At 40.9% G+C, this 16,930-nt stretch overlaps 1 protein-coding gene and 1 long non-coding RNA gene across 2 annotated transcripts; both read left to right on the top strand.

The window, feature by feature from the left end:
- Positions 1-1,169: 1,169 nt before the first annotated feature.
- On the top strand, positions 1,170-2,095 carry LOC149984912 (uncharacterized). Its single transcript, XR_016485241.1, has 4 exons — positions 1,170-1,259; positions 1,381-1,443; positions 1,549-1,798; positions 1,876-2,095. It is a non-coding gene; the product is annotated as an uncharacterized LOC149984912 (long non-coding RNA).
- A 6,151-nt stretch (positions 2,096-8,246) lies between these two features.
- nfkbid (nuclear factor of kappa light polypeptide gene enhancer in B-cells inhibitor, delta) lies at positions 8,247-16,841 on the top strand. Its single transcript, XM_021625427.3, has 11 exons — positions 8,247-8,436; positions 11,986-12,147; positions 12,277-12,518; positions 12,656-12,873; positions 13,048-13,153; positions 13,302-13,448; positions 13,561-13,612; positions 13,734-13,900; positions 14,196-14,312; positions 14,551-14,715; positions 14,833-16,841. Exons 1-11 carry the CDS (start codon positions 8,421-8,423, stop codon positions 14,899-14,901), a joined length of 1,461 nt encoding a protein of 486 aa, XP_021481102.1. The 5' UTR covers positions 8,247-8,420; the 3' UTR covers positions 14,902-16,841.
- Positions 16,842-16,930: the final 89 nt, after the last annotated feature.

Raw genomic sequence — 16,930 nt, 5'->3', positions numbered from 1 at the left:
CATGCACTGTCAACTGTGGGAGCTTATATAGGCAGGTGTGTACCTTTCCAAATCATGTCCAATGAATTGAATTTCCCACAGGTGGACTCCAATCAAGTTGTAGAAACATCTCAAGGATGATCAATGGAAACAGGATGCACCTGAGCTCAAATTCGAGTCCCATAGCAAAGGGTCTGACTAGTTATGTAAATAAGGTATTTCTGTTTGTTTTTTATACATTTGCAAAAAACGTAAAAGCATGTTTTCGCTTTGTCGTTATGGGGTATTGTGTATAGATAGATGAGGATTTTTTTTTATTGAATCAATTTTTTAATAAGTCTGTAACATAACTAAATGTGAAAAAAGTCAAGGGGTCTGAATACTTTCCGAATGCACTGTACACATCTGATTGCCATTTCAGTGGAACAGAAGTAGAACAGCTTGACTCCAAACTTTTTCCACAGAAAATGTACTTTGAAAAGTTCACCTACATAAGAATAAGTCACATGGTTGTGGGCGAATTTGCAATTGTGAAGATAGGATTGGCTAATAAAAAGTTGTATATATATAAAAAAAGAGTTGGATATGCTACACAGATGCCAAATTATGTTTTATAATGTAGTTGAACAAAAAAAATAAACATTAAATTCAAATATCTGAATTTACCGAGTTAACATCTAACACATATCAATCAAATAATCTGAATTGAGACAAACATTTCAACTTATGTCTTTTAGTGGAGTGCAATGGAAACATTGCAGTTTAAAAAAAGTTAACCAGAATAAACAAAATAATACAGTGATCTTACCTCCATGTAAACTTATCTACAGGACCTTCTGCGGTGATCAGTTACTGCCTTTCACTAGGGCTTGCTAGGATTTTTCCCTTTTGAATAATAACAGGTTTCTCTGCTCCTCCCACTCCTCCTCCCCTGTTTCCTTTATATATCGGATGCACTCCATTGCCTGCTTGTAGGCCTTTACAATTCTGAAAGTTAGATTGTAGTTTTGCCAGCCTGCACATTTTGAAGTTGGTTTGATGTGTATAGTTACAAAGCAAACAATAAGCATGCAAGAGCACAGTATTATTCATGGTGAACCAAGCACACTAATTATAAGTATTCAGAGAAGAGTATAACTGCAGAAATCTATGACCCTTGTACTGCTATTTTTATAGCTCCACCCCTGAGTCACCTGAGCAAGAGAGATCCAACTAAAATGGATTAAAGAACAGAACAGCACTGTGCCATTCAGCTATTCACCATTTAACTAACTTACATTGTATGACTTATTCATGGACTGAAAATAATCAGTCAATACGGTCAATACATCAAAATTGTGACATTTTATGTCTTTGATAATTCAATGTTTTACACCCAACTTCTATGTTTTTTCATTTCAGGAGAAGCTGAATGTCTTCAGTGACGTTAAACTGACCTGTGATCAAGCAGCAGAGAACATTAAGGTAAGAATGCAGAATGATCACAGCCACATTTCTACCCTGTGGAATTAGGGATGATAAACTGGTGACTGATGTTACTATCGACACATTCTTATTTGCTTTCTCCAGAGCCAGGCTCAGCACACAGAGAGGCAGATGAAGGAGGAGTTTGAGAAGCTTCATCTGTACTTACAAGAGGAAGAGGTCAGGATAGTTGCACTAAGGGAGGAAGAGAAGCAGAAGAGTCAGAAGATGAAGGAGAAGATTGAGGAGATGAGCAGAGAGAGATCCTCACTTTCAGACACAATCAGAGCCATAGAAGAGGATAAAAATGTATTTTGTTTCTCTGCAGCACTACAGGGCCATCTTGGAAAGAAAGGTAAGTGATCTGCCTCCGGTCTCTCTCTTCTCAGTGGTTCAGTATCCAACCCCACTGACACCTGTCTGTCCTTCCAGAACCTAGTGCACACTGCTGGACTGTGAGAGGGTTTCAGGAGGACTGATCGATGTGGCAATGCACATGAGAACCCTGCACTATAGGGTCTGGGAGAAGATGCAGGCAAGAATTCAATACAGTGAATATTAGATACAATTGGGATAAACCTTTATCGCTACTAAAAGGTTCCAACACAGAAAACTAGAAATTTGCTTAGTGAATTAAATTTATGTTGAATAATAAGATTATGTCCCTACCTCAATTTTTATTTCATTATGGTATGTGTGTGTTGTCAGTTCCAATGACTCTTGACCCCAGCACTGCAAACTTACATCTAATCTTGTCTGATGATCTAACCACAGTGATATACTGCAACTTCCTGACAACCCAGAGATATTTGATGACTATACAATGGTCCTGGCCTCTGAGGGCTTTAACTCAGGAACACACGATGAGGTTGGGGACAGTACAGGACGGATCGTGGGTGTGATCACAGAGTCTTGCCGGAGGAAGGGAGACTTCAGCATGTGTAGAGGATCCTGGGGTGTGTGGTTTTTAAAGAATAGGTATTTAACATATGTTCTAATGGTGCCACGTGTTCACAGACTCGATCACCTAACCATGAGACAGAAACCCAAGAGGGTCAGAGTGCAGCTGGACTGGTACAGAGGAAAGCTGTCATTCTCTGACCCAGATAATAACACACATATATACACATTCACACACACTTTCACTGAGAGAGTCTTTCCATACATCAGGAATCACTGCATTCTCCATCCTCTGAAGGTGTTACCAGTGAAGGTCTCTGTTACAGTGGATACAGCCTCCGTCTGAATCAGGGATTAGCATGTTGAATGAGTCAGTAACACTCACCGATGCCCTTCACCTGCTGTAACACTCTCATCAGTCAAACAAGGATAACTCATCATTGTGTCCACCTTGTCTACAAACAGCAGGTATACACATCTGACTGACATTACAGTAGTGCAGAAATGGAGCAGCTTGATTGGAAACATTTCCCTTCAGACTATTTAGTGAAAAGGGTCACCTATAAAATAATCATTCACATGAGGTTGTGGGTGTTCATTTTTTTTTAAAGTGTATTTGCCATTGTGAGCATAGGTCACTTGCTGATAAAAAGTTGTATATTCTTTAAAAAGTCTGAGTTGGGATAGGCTACACAGATGCCACCATATTTTCAAATCATACAGTTCTTAATTAAGACTTCAATTAATTAATGTAGTTAAAAAGTCCTTGTCCTTGTCCTTGTCAAGACCGCTCCTCAAAATGGTAGTTGAACTTGCTTTACACTAGATGGGGTGAGTGTATTAAAGTGTATCAAACAGACGCTAGAGGGCTTCATAGCCTTTCCACACAGACAAAGAAACACTGAATCAGCTGTATAAAAAATGCTCAAATCCAAAGCTGGAGGCTCTGTCCTGTCCTGAAAAGCTAACAAGAGCTGCTAGTAGGCTACAAGGTCTGGGTTGAATAACCCTTCGATTTTGTCAATCTAGGATAAATTGCCATTAAAATAAAGAATATATGCAGATTGTTCAAATAAATGACTGACTTAATTATTTTCCAATGGACTTGATCTCAACCATGAATGAGAAATGCTAACATGTCAATAGAAACACATTGTGCTAAAATAAGACAAGCCAGATTCATGTCTTTCCTAGTATGCATGTAGACGCTTATCAGTTTGATAAGGAATAGTGGGTGTATGCTTTGATGCTGGATTCCCCTCCTCTCATTGGTTTGAGACCAAAGCAGCCAATGAGACTGTTCAGTTAGATTTCCTCCTCATGCAGATACCAACCGCTGCAGTGGAGAGGAAGAGGAACTAAAGGTTTCTAAATAATACAGTAGTCCGTGATGATGGCATATAGGAATATTCCTACTACATCAAGGAAATCTCTCTTTCTATTCTCCCTCTCTTTCTCGCTTTCACTCTGTCTCTGCCAGCGTCGTCCGGGTTTGGCCGGTGTAGGCTGTCATTGTAAATAAGAATTTGTTCTTAACTGACTTGCCCTGTTAAATAAAAATAAAATAAACACTTTCAAAATCTCAGCTAGCAGTCATCATCATGAATCAAGTCGACAATCTACTGTCAAATTATTTTTAATCCATGTCATATGAGGAGAAATAATGAAGAGAAATTCTGGATAAAACATATCGTAATTCACAAATTCAACAATGAGTGGTTTGGAAGGAATCAGTGACAGTGGCTAACTGCAATCATTGCAAAGCAATCACTAGCCTGCTATTCAGGGGAGTGGCTGTCTGGTCCCAAGTCTGGGATTAAGGAGCTCTTTTCCAAGTTTAAAATGATAAACACTCAACATTGGACATGCTGTCAATGAAGCATGATTTGTGCCATGCTTAAAACAACTGTTAACTTGGAACTGCGAAAACTTGACTTCAGTGAGTTCAAGACAACTGGGGTTTCATGAATAAACAAGCTCCGACTGGGAAAACACCTTTTGAATGGTCATCCAATTCGGAATTGTAAATCTGGCCTCTTAGAGCTATGACCATAAGATCAACGACATCATCATGACTCGACCTTCTAAGAGCTTCCATTGTCTGCTTATATGCCCCCTCTATTTATCTTACTGTTCTGACTTGGTGTACAGGGAGAACACTGTAAGAATGACCCATGTTCTGATTTCTGTCGCTGTAGATTTCAAAAGTGCTAAACAAATAGTTATATTGACTACGTCCAGTGGCGGATTTAGGTACAAGCGACATGGACAGCCGCCCAGGCGGCATCTTGCCCTCACAAAGAAATTCGGAATGGTGACATTTGCTTGACCGTTTTTCTTTCACTCATTTGCACGTCACGTTAATGGTATCATGTCACCGTGTGGGACTGTGGGTTAATTAACCTTGGCGTAGTTGGCACCCTAATTCTAGTTTGTGAGCTAGGCAGGCTACTGGGAATGTCTACCCACTCAGAAGTACAAGGTGGGGATGGGGGTGGGGGTAGGTTGACCTCAGGTCGCCCCACTGGAAGCCAGAGGTATGGGGAGCAGGGGAATCTATCAAATAGCGCAACTCTAACTTTGTACAGTACTAATGCAATTAGTAAAATCAGTCACACTACGAAATGCTACCAAATAAACAACAATTCATTCATAATACTGTGAATATATACAGTTGAAGTTGGAAGTTTACATACACTTAGGTTGGAGTCATTAAAACTAATTTTTCAACCACTTCACAAATTTCTTGTTAACAAACTATATTTTTGGCAAGTCGGTTAGGACATCTCCTTTGTGCATGACACAAGTCATTTTTCCAACAATTGTTAACAGACAGATTATTTCACTTATAATTCACTGTATCACAATTCCAGTGGGTCAGAAGTTTACATACACTAAGTTGACTGTGCCTTTAAATAGCTTGGAAAATTCCATAAAATGATGTCATGGCTTTAGAAGATTCTGATAGGCTAATTGACATAATTTGAGTCAATTGGATCTGTACCTGTGGATGTATTTCAAGGCCTACCTTCAAACTCAGTGCCTCTTTGCTTGACATCATGGGAAAATCAAAAGAAAGCCAAGATCTCCGATTTTTTTTTGTAGACCTCCTGTCACACCCTGACCTTAGAGAGCCTTTTATTCTCTATTTGGTTAGGTCGGTGTGTGACTAGGGTGGGTACTCTAGTTTTTCTATTTCTATGTTGGCCTGGTATGGTTCCTAATCAGAGGCAGCTGTCTATCGTTGTCTCTGATTGGGGATCATATTTAGGCAGCCTTTTCCCATCTGTTGTGTGTGGGATCTTGTTTTTGTAATGTAGCCTTTTTGCACTACAAAGCTGCACGTTCGGTTTGTTACTCTTTATTGTTTTGTTGCTGGTTCACATTAATAAACTTGATGAACGCCTTCCATGTTGCACCTTGGTCCAATCCTTCCAACAACGATCGTTACACCTCCACAAGTCTGGTTCATCCTTGGGAGCCATTTCCAAATGCCTGAAGGTACCACGTTCATCTGTACAAACAATAATACGAAAGTATAAACACCATGGGATCACGCAGCCGTCATACCGCTTAGGAAGGAGAAGCGTTCTGTCTCCTAGAGATGAACGTACTTTGGTGCGAAAAGTGCAAATCAATCCCAGAGAAACAGCAAAGGACCTTGTGAAGATGCTGGAGGAAACTGGTACAAAAGTATATATATCCACAGTAAAACGAGTCCTATATCGACATAACCTGAAAGGCCGCTCAGCAAAGAAGAAGCCACTGCTCCAAAACCACCATAAAAAAGCCAGACTACGGTTTGCAACTGCACATGGGGACAAAGATTGTACTTTTAGGAGAAATGTCCTCTGGTCTGATGAAACAAAAATATAACTGTTTGGCCTTAATGACCATCATTACGTTTGGAGGAAAAAGGGGGTGGCTTGCAAGCCGAAGAACACCATCCCAACCGTGAAGCACAGGGGTGGCAGCATCGTGTTGTGGGGGTGCTTTGCTGCAGGAGGGACTGGTGCACTTCATCACGAGGAAGGAAAATTATGTGGCTATATTGAAGCAACATCTCAAGACATCAGTCAGGATGTTAAAGCTTGGTCGCAAATGGGTCTTCTAAATGGACAATGACCCCAAGCATACTTCCAAAGTTGTGGGAAAATAGCTTAAGGACAACAAAGTCAAGGTATTGGAGTGGCCATCACAAAGCCCTGACCTCAATCCTATAGAAAATTTGTGGGCAGAACTGAAAAAGTGTTTTTCGAGCAAGGAGGCCTACAAACCTGACTCGGTTACACCAGCTCTGACAGGAGGAATGAGCCAAAATTCACCCAACTTACTGTAGGAAGCTTGTGGAAGGCTACCCGAAACATTTGACCCAGGTTAACATTTTAAAGACAATGCTACCAAATACTAATTGAGTGTATGTAAACTTTTGACCCACTGGGAATGTGATGAAAGAAATAAAAGCTGAAATAAATCATTCTCTCTAGTATTATTCTGACATTTCACATTCTTAAATATAGTGGTGATCGTAACTGACCTAAAACATGGATTAAATGTATTTGGCTAAGATGTATGTAAACTTCCGACTTCAACTTTAGTTTCACAGACATATTGTTGCATTTTTCTTCTGGTTTGTGCGAAATCATTAAGAATAATATAAAACCAGTCTGCACACCACCAAGGTGAATTGGTTTAGTCTTGACTCTTGGTTGACAGTGTTGGGGGATGGGTAATGTATTATTGCTGGAGTGACAAATCAACACAAATGGATAAGAAAAGGTCTAAGGCGTCAGATGCCCAGTTTAGGAAAAAGAGGAAAGAAGAAGAGGAGAAACGCGCAAAAGATAAAGGTATGCAGCTATGTCATCTCTCTATGAGTATAATATTATGCATGTAATGAAATAGGCTAGTAGAACACTTATGTTTGTTAGCCTATGTTGCTTGCTATGCTATTACACATAGGGGGACAATATTCCGTTTTCTGTCCAACTAGCTTACATAACATTGGATATAATTGCACACAGTTTCATCATGATAATGTGTGTAGCCTGCAGCGAAACGATTACAACCTAACTAGCACATTATTGATTTGGTTAACTTTCATTGAGGTGACATCATAAAGGTTTTCTGTGATTGTATTGACTAAGTCCTGAGTTCAGTAAGGGGAATTTCCAATGCTGTAGGCTAAATTAAAAGAAATCAATTTTATGATGATGTTTTTTTATCTTTAGTGATATATAGAGTCTTTTGACAAAAAAATACAGTTAGTGCAGAATGGTGCCTTTTGGGGAGGGGGGTTGTAATGGAAATTAGGGATTGGCTCTAATCCGCTCTTATTGTTTAAGCAAGTCAGCCATATCAGCTGTGTGTTTTTTAAAGGCAGTAAAAGAGGCTGAACGGAAGGCTCCACTGACAGCCAGGTGTAGCAGTGGTAAGATGTTGGGACTGCTGTTGGACAACTTTATGTAGGTCGTTTGTGATCACAGCTTGTCACGTTATACTGCAATACATGTATTGTTTAGTGTTGTGTTGTGTAGTGTAGTGGCTTTGCTGGCATGCATCCCACTTTTTAGTGTTTGCCCCACCAATATTTACATGCTACAATTGCCACTGACACACACAAAACACATACAAACATATTAGAATGTAACCTGGTCGCTAGAATCTTCTCCACTCTTTGAATCAGAACATGCATTGTTAATTCAGGAAATATTCAGGAAAGTTAGTTGTCTAACATAACAAATATTATCTCTGTCTCCACCCTTCTCTTCCCTCCCCTCACCCTTTATCTCTGAGCAAGTGGAGCGTTGCGCTGCGTATTGATGTGGTGCTCTTGCGCCCCCAATTTTCACAGACTATAGTGGGCGTGGTGTTGGCAATGGGGATGGCGTCACCGGCAACGTGTTCTGTGTGTACATAGTAGCAAGACAACAACGAGCCTTTGACAGAAGAGACACACGAGTCACATCATACAAGTCTGACACGTCGAGAAAGGACCAGGAACCGCTGCGAATTCAAACCCTGAAGAAGAGACCAGAGGAGCTGACAAGGTGTTACAAAGAAAAAGGGATTCTGACATGCACTGGCAGAAATGTGAGTGTTTATTATGTTGATGATGAATATGACATTGACTCGCAGGCTACTAATACGCCTAGATACGAATATTGTGATCATATAGCGGATGTTGTGACATTGACAATCAAATGCTATTTTTTACATTCTCTTGCTGCTCAGTTTGAACATCCATTCCTAATGTCTAAGTTACATAATTGTTTTGATGGGTAAGTGGCAAGTAGGCTTAGACAATAGCCTACAAGTCAGGACTAACATTCAAAATAAATGAGGGTTGTTATAAAGTGGGCAGGCCTATATCATACCATACAATTGAGTGCATCAAACGAATGTGAGATTATTAAAACGTTAATACTAAGAAGTTAAGTCAACATTTACAGCCAATGATGAAAACAATAGCCTACTTTTGCGTATTGAAAACAGACAGCGGTGAAACTCTCTCAACACTCGCCCATGTTCGCTACATATCAGTTCCCCTTTTAATGCTGGGTGTAAAGGGGGAACCCGGATAGGCTATTTTACACACGCAATAATGAACGTGATTTGCCACTGCCGGCGACGGGCATAGTGTAGCAGTCAACTCTATGCAATATATTAGTCTACACAGTGCCACAGTCATTGAGGAAGTTCACTTCGTTTTCTCTGCTCCGGGCACCGCAGCATATCGAGCCAGCAAATAGAAAGGTCGTCGGAATCCCCGCCGCCCACGCGCATGACTAAATGGCCAGGGGTTTCCGCGATTTAAATATTACATTGCAACAACGTTCAGACAGGGTATCCCAGCAGCTCTGTCTCCTTGTCATGGATCGTTTAATTAACTAACTTTGACAACTGTAAAAATTGACCTTTGAATACGTTTAGTGCAATAGGCTGATGTAAAGAACTTTCTGCACTGATATAATTATTTGTCTGCCTAATGATGTACTGTAACTCTAGGTTCAAATGGACTTGTAGAGTACTACGTGAATTATTCTATACCCAAACTCAAGTAGCAATATGCTTTATAGAGCACTACATCACTGTGTAGGTAATATTACAGAATACAGCTGGGACCTTTATTGCTTGCTTGGTGACAAATAACAACTATTGAGGACAGTTCTCCCTCTCTGTGGGTGTTTTAAAATAAATACTGATTTTGGACATGGATAGTAGACTGCCTTTAAGGGTTAACACCCGACTGTAGCCTATCTTGTTTATGTAGGGGGGTTACTCTATCCCCCAACATGCACTACTAGTCAAATATTTGCATGAGATTATTTTTGGGTAGGCACACCTGCTGTCTACAGTATGCACCAGTGGCCAGAGCTGCCCTTCCGTGTGTAGATCACCCTTTCTTTCTCACCCCTGTGAGGCATCCCCTCAATTGGTATTCATCCCTCCCACACTGTGGTGAAGGTTGAGCAATGACGTCAGGGGGATTCACTAATGACTTTACAGTATCTGATGATGTATTGTATGAAGATGAACTCATTAGATACATTGGAATAAAGTCTTGAGATGGTCAAAACACATTTTCAGTTTCATTTTACCAATATGTCATAGTTTGGCAAATATATTCTTATTTGGCCTATAACAGTAGTAGCAATACATTTTTAATATAATATAATACAATAGGAGTCTCTTACAGTAATGTTTATAATCATTGTTATAAGGTATGAAAATTGCACATGTAATTGATGTAATGTGTCATTTTAGCTTAGCTAAAAAATCCTTGGCATCTCCTGTCTTATTTTTAGTTTTACAAATGCCAGTAGTCTGTCTTTTATTCCTTACTCAGCAAGACAGGTAACTGAGGAAAGAGAAAATAAATGAGGGAAAAAATTGAGAGACATGTAAAACTCAAGTCCAAGAGAAGAGAGAGACAAGTAAAACTCAGGTCCAAGAGAAGAGAGAGACAAGTAAAACTCAGGTCCAAGAGAAGAGAGAGACAAGTAAAACTCAGGTCCAAGAGAAGAGAGAGACAAGTAAAACTCAGGTCCAAGAGAAGAGAGAGACAAGTAAAACTCAGGTCCAAGAGAAGAGAGATACAAGTAAAACTCAGGTCCAAGAGAAGAGAGAGACAAGTAAAACTCAGGTCCAAGAGAAGAGAGAGACAAGTAAAACTCAGGTCCAAGAGAAGAGAGAGACAAGTAAAACTCAGGTCCAAGAGAAGAGAGAGACAAGTAAAACTCAGGTCCAAGAGAAGAGAGAGACAAGTAAAACTCAGGTCCAAGAGAAGAGAGAGACAAGTAAAACTCAGGTCCAAGAGAAGAGAGAAACAAGTAAAACTCAGGTCCAAGAGAAGAGAGAGACAAGTAAAACTCAGGTCCAAGAGAAGAGAGAGACAAGGAACATAATGTTAATAACTTCTGGAGTTTCCACAATGGCAGGGCAGAAAGGCAGTTCCTCCTTTGTATCCATTTGAGTGGCTTCAAGTGATACCAAACTTTGCTCGTTGTGAGAGGGATACTTAAAGTGAAAACGCAACACACCCCTCACCCAGGCATTCACTATACTCTCGCTCTCAAGTCAGAGATTTTGACGTTCCACTGAAACTGTGTTGATGGCACTACAAAAGTGTGTTTTTATCACTCCTTCCTATGTTCACTGAACCCCCTTGGGGAATAGATGAGACTCCTGTAGCATTCAAATATGTTAATGCAACTAGACCAAAAACTCAGGCTCACACCCCAAAAAGCCCCCTTTCTATGGCTTAATTGTCGTCTATGAAAAGGACAGGTGATGTGAGATGTCTGTGAGAAACTATCTGCTCCATGACCACATTTATGAATCATCATGCTAATAGTCAGACACTATGTTATGGCTGCCAGCCTAGTCACACAGCAGAGCAGACATGACCCACGTTTATATGTTCACTCTTCACATCTGGCTGTGTAACGTGCTCTCGGCACACACAGCAGCGACAGGAAGGTGCTGTGGTTTACCACAGCCAGCGTAACGGAGCTAGACAGGAAAGAGTCACAGAAAATGTGCAGTGGCAAGCCTCCACATGGTAGTGGTTCTATTGAATCTATCTGTTAGTTCTGACCTCACAGCCTGTTTTCCTAATGGAATAGGTTCCTCAGAGCTCTCTCTCTACCTGTTTATGCTCCTCAGTGGAAATGTCGCTTTGTCTTTCACGTGCGGGGTGATGACTTCGAGGAAAAACTACCCTGTTTTGCTGCACACAAGCAATATCAAGCTGGAAACCTCAGATACCTATATTTTTCACCACTATCTCTCTTTCCTCTGGCTGCTGAATGGAACAGAAAGTGATGAGGAAAGAGAGTAAACATGATATCATAGATGAATCATGGGAAATCACAGAGCTGGAGGAGAATGGCCTCTTTTTGCCAATCCTTTCAATTCAAAAACTAAAGAATGAAGCGCTATCCAAAATTACCACATTACTTCATATTATGTCATAACAGTATACCAAGAGCTTTAGCTGTGTCGCTCTGTAGTAATACATGTCTGATAAGAATAGTAGACCATTGTAGAAAAGCACCCCAATAGAGAACAAATGTCATGGTCGACTTCATGACTATCCACCAAATATCATTCATTGCAACATCACCTCTGTCTCCACAGCACCGAAGGAGAAGCCGTGTTACACTCTTCCCACAGTGAAGAAACTCCTGGAGCAGAAGAGGAAGAGGGAGACCTCCTCGACGGCAACAACCAGTACCGGTGTCCCCACTGCCACTGTCCTCTCCCAACAGGTGTCAACACCAGAGAAGTCTACCTCAACAGGTGAGTACTGCTTCAAGCACCCATGTAAGCCCTTTGCAACCCAACCAGACCTGGGTCAAGTACATTGTCAAATAATTCAAATACTTTTCCATTGACATTGACAGATGGGTTAACTTGTGACCCTCCCAGGTGTAGCCAGCAGCTACTCAGACATGGCAGTGGGGTATGAGAGATGGGGTCCTATGGATGAGCACCAAGCCCTCTCGGCCATACATGAAGGTCCATTCTCCCCTATGGGGAACAATTACTTCTCCAGCCCATCCTCCTCAATGGACTACAGCCAAACTCCGGCCTACAGCACTCAGATGGCCTCCAGCTACAGCACACAGCAGATTCAGGACTACTCAGACACCAGGATGCCCCAGTGTTATGTAAGGAGGACTGGTTTCTTGAGCAGAAGCAATTTGACATTACATTGTCCTTTTGACTACTTGTTGTCCACTTGCTATTAAGTACATGAACAGTATGTGCTATAGCATTTATGATGATACCAATTTTACCTTTACAGACGGAGTGTCCAGTGACCGAGGCTGTGTCTAGTTTGGTTCCTTCAGGGCCCCTGCAGTCTGCTGTCTTCTCCTGGTCATCGGGGGCCCTGGGCCCCACAGAGCTTGTCCAGCAGGTGTTTAGTGGCCAGATGGATGTCATTAAGCTGGAGGAAGCCAGGATGTTCCTCAGAGGGATGGACTACAGCAGAACCACCTGGCAGGATGACGACGGAGACACGTAAGTGTGTGTTTGTGACATCAGCTTGTGACCTGATGTTGAGAAAGTAGACCTGTCTAAGTTTAAGAAAATGTTAAGAGAAACTTGGCAAATGTCTTATGTTTGATGACTTTTTACATTTTCGACTGTAGGTGTCACCTGAAACCAATTTGTCACTTTGTATTGTCTTGTCAGGATTCTGCACATCTATACAGCCAAGGGCCTGAGGGAGTATGCATTTGCTGCAGCAGAGAGGCTTGCTGAGCTGGGCAAGCTAGACTCTAAGGAACACAAGGGGAAGGTATGCACCAAGAAGACACTTCTTCTTTAGAGAACACAGGATTGAGTTCAACACAAATGAGATGCTTCCTCTAAAATAAATGTGTGGATGCCACACATACTGAGCCTTAGTTTAATAGCATCCCCCCCCCCCCCCTCCTGTTTCCCAGTCTGCTTTGCTGGTGGCGGTGACTGCTAACCATCCAGAAATCGTCCAGGATCTGTTGTCTTTAGGAGCGGATATAAATGCCTGTGATGTCAAAGGTCAAACAGCACTTCATCTTGCTGCCACCTATGGCTTCCCCAGGGTTATGCAGGTAAACCAGCAGCACTGCCTTCAACCAAAGTTATCATCTGTTAGGGCTCAATCTAGATAAATAACAGAATGATATGAATAACCAATTTCAATCTTTGGATCTGTATTTGTAGGTTATTCTCTCCATTGGGCCTGGAGTGAACCTGGAGGCTCGCAATTTTGAAGGTAACATCCAGCTTATGTCAAATGAGAACAACCATTACTCAAAAGACATGACAAATGATATAATAAAACAACAGAATGAGTAATAACAATAGAATAAACTATTTTCCCACTCCTGTCTCAGGTCTGACTCCTCTGCACTGTGCAGCCATCTCTCACAGTGACACCATGAAGACTCTCTCCTCCCTCTCCTCCACCGGGCTGGGTGATGCCAGCCTCCATGCCCTGGCAGAGGAGAAGCTCTCCTGGCTGCAGATGCTACTCAACACTGGAGCCTCCCTGACCAGCCAGGTACTGAATGCACTACTTAAATGTAACGTACAATAGTTAGTATTTTAGAGCCAGTGTTCTACAAGTGGTGCCAGTACTCAATAAGTAGAAAACACCATCTATACCTCCGTCCACCCGAGGGAATGGCAGGGTTCGTTTTGGTAGAAAATAAATCAAATATGGAGCTATTAGTCAGCTTTTTGTCTACCCAACCTCACACCTGCAAAAATCTTGAATGGATTTTGAATATTTTCCTCACTTCGGCGCGTTGCAGTTTCATTTGGAGGCTTCATACAGTGTTTTCCTCTGTTTCCAGGAAATCAAAAGTAACAAGACTGTTCTTCACCTGGCTGTGAAGGAGGGGAACATCCAGCTGGTTCGCCATCTGCTGAAGACCCCCCTAGACAACATGAGGGACTTTGTCAACATGAAGGTCAGTGCTGCTGTGAGATTGTCCGCTTTTCAAAGGTGTAGAGAAACTGACCTGTGTCCTGAGAAACTCCATGAAAAGAGAAATGAGAGGTAGAACATCTTCAGCAGTGTGTGAAAAGGTGAAAAGAAAAGAGTGAAAAGAAAGGGAGACTCATCGACAGTGTGTGCATATCTAATTATTGCCATAGTGTTGGTCTATACTCACAGCTTCATGATTCCCTTTACCTCCTCACCGGCAGGCCCATGGTCATACTGCGCTGCACATGGCTGCTGGTCTCCATGGCAGCCCACACCAAGAGGAGATGCTGAGGCTGCTGCTGGGCCGAGGGGCCGACCCCAGCATCCGCAACCTGGAGAACGACCAGCCTGCACACCTGCTGCAGAGTGGACCCCACGGGGAACAGGTGAGCAGTCAGACAGAGAGACAGACAGACAGACAGACAGACAGACAGACAGCAAATGGCCATTTTGTTTCATTCATATAATCTCAGCTCACCTATCCCTGTCCCATCTGTTTTCAGCTCAAGCTCATCCTGAAGAAGAGAAGTGCTTCCTCTCGTCGACGTGTAATGTCCTTACAGGACCAATAGTGACCCGGACTACTTTTTATGTCCCTGTGTATCCCTCCACCTCTTTTCAGAGGAAGTACTGAAGGTCTGCACTGTAGGTTGAATCCAGACATCTGTACTTCCAAGAGGGAGGGATTCTAGCGTATCTTCATGTGAGGATTTTCAAACACGGCAAATCTCTAATATATACTAGGGCATTCACTTTGAAACTATATGTTTGATTGACATGATTTTGGTCACTATCTGAATTCAGTTCTGAATTTAATAATGGCTAGCTAGTAATGAGCAATGGTAACAGGTGGTATTCCAGTCCCCCCTGATATTACTGTCACTCAGTACAACCTTGATTTCTATGAAATCGTTTACATTATATTCAAAGCTGCACAGACTCATTGTGTGAGTACCCCCCAGCCGGGAAGCCCTCTTTAGAGGTATATCTGAGGAGGGTTTCTGGGCTCCCACCCCCACTCATTCTCTTGTCAAAACTTCCCACCATGGTCAGAAATCATATTGGTTTGTTGAAAGGTGGTTGTTGTTTCACTAAGCATGTGACACAGTGTACCATTGTGCTCATGCTTTCAATGTCTTTTATAACTTAACTAGGTCTTTCTTTTTATATTTGATATACTCACAGCGCTCATTGAATAGCTAACATATTGTCAGTGGTGGAAAAAGTACTCAAAAATCATACTTGAATAAAAGTAAAGATACCTTAATAGAAAATGACTCAAGTAAAAGTGAAAGTCACCCAGTAAAAAAATACTTGAGTAAAAGTATATATACTTAAGTATCAAAAGTCAATTGAATTGCTAACATTTTTATTTATTTATTTCAAAAAATGTTTTTACGGATAGCCAGGGGCACACTACAGCACTCTGACAGTAATTTACAAACAAAGCATTTGTGTTTAGTGAATCCGCCAGATCAGAGGCAGTAGGGATGACCAGGGATGTTCTCTTGATAAGTGCGTGAATTTGACCATTTCCCTGTCAAAATGTAACGAGTTTGTTTTGTTGTCAGAAGAAAAGTATGGAGTAAAAAGTACATTTTTTTTCTTTAGGAATATAGTGAAGTAGTCAAAAATATAAATAGTAAAGTACAGATACCCCCAAAAACGACTTAAGCAGTACTTTAAAGTATTTTTACTTAATTACTTTACACCACTGTATATTGTCTCATTCATACTATGACTTATGGAAAGAACATTTTATATTTAAAGGGAATATGTTGATATTTGCAACACATGCTATATAAAATTAGATAACATATCAACAGTGTATACAATGTAGTACCAGTAGGATGTATGTCTTAAAGGGCATTATAGGAGGAGTATTTCAGTTATGACTCGTTTCACCTTCAACCAATCAGGTATTTTCAAACATGACTCATGATTGAAAATACCACAACATGTTTTGTGGTGACAAGAAAACATCCATCACTTATTCCTTTTATGACTGTTTTTTTTCTTATTTTTAATCTCCAATGAGGTAGCATGCATGTCCCCTTTGAAATATTGCTGTAGTGAATATACCACTTCATCACTGTCAGTGGCATAAACAATGTAATAAAAAATAAAAAACATCTCATTGGAGATATGACACAAGATTTCCCCAAACTTATAGAATCAATTATTTTCAAATGTGATTTCCCCTAGTTTTGGCACCTGGGCAGTCTTAGTCTAGGAACATACAGAGATGTTCTTTGTATGTTCTGAGGTCTAAATCATAGGTGAGTTAACATTAGTTATCCTCCCTCATGTTATCATTTAAAAATGGTACTAGAGAATCTGTTGATTTTGGCTGCTTGGTTCCATTTGGCTCAGTTTCTGGACTATATACTACTTAGACCGTTTGTAACAGTGTAATACTGCTGTTACTTTTCACTGAATGTATCCTTCTGATTCACTGAATTGCCTGATTTACTGAACTTAACGCTGGCATTAAATCTGTTCTTCAAATATCTCTATTTGTCATCTAGTTTATACTCCATTTTACATCACATGTATGTATTGATAAAAGTCAGATTAAAGTCAGATTAAAAGATATGGGAA

The sequence above is a fragment of the Oncorhynchus mykiss genome, chromosome 2 (assembly GCF_057628025.1).
Source record: "Oncorhynchus mykiss isolate SJ-2025 chromosome 2, ASM5762802v1, whole genome shotgun sequence".
Taxonomy (NCBI): Eukaryota; Metazoa; Chordata; class Actinopteri; order Salmoniformes; family Salmonidae; genus Oncorhynchus; species Oncorhynchus mykiss.
Note: the sequence above shows the minus strand (reverse complement) of the source record. Positions and strands in the feature narration are given on the sequence as shown.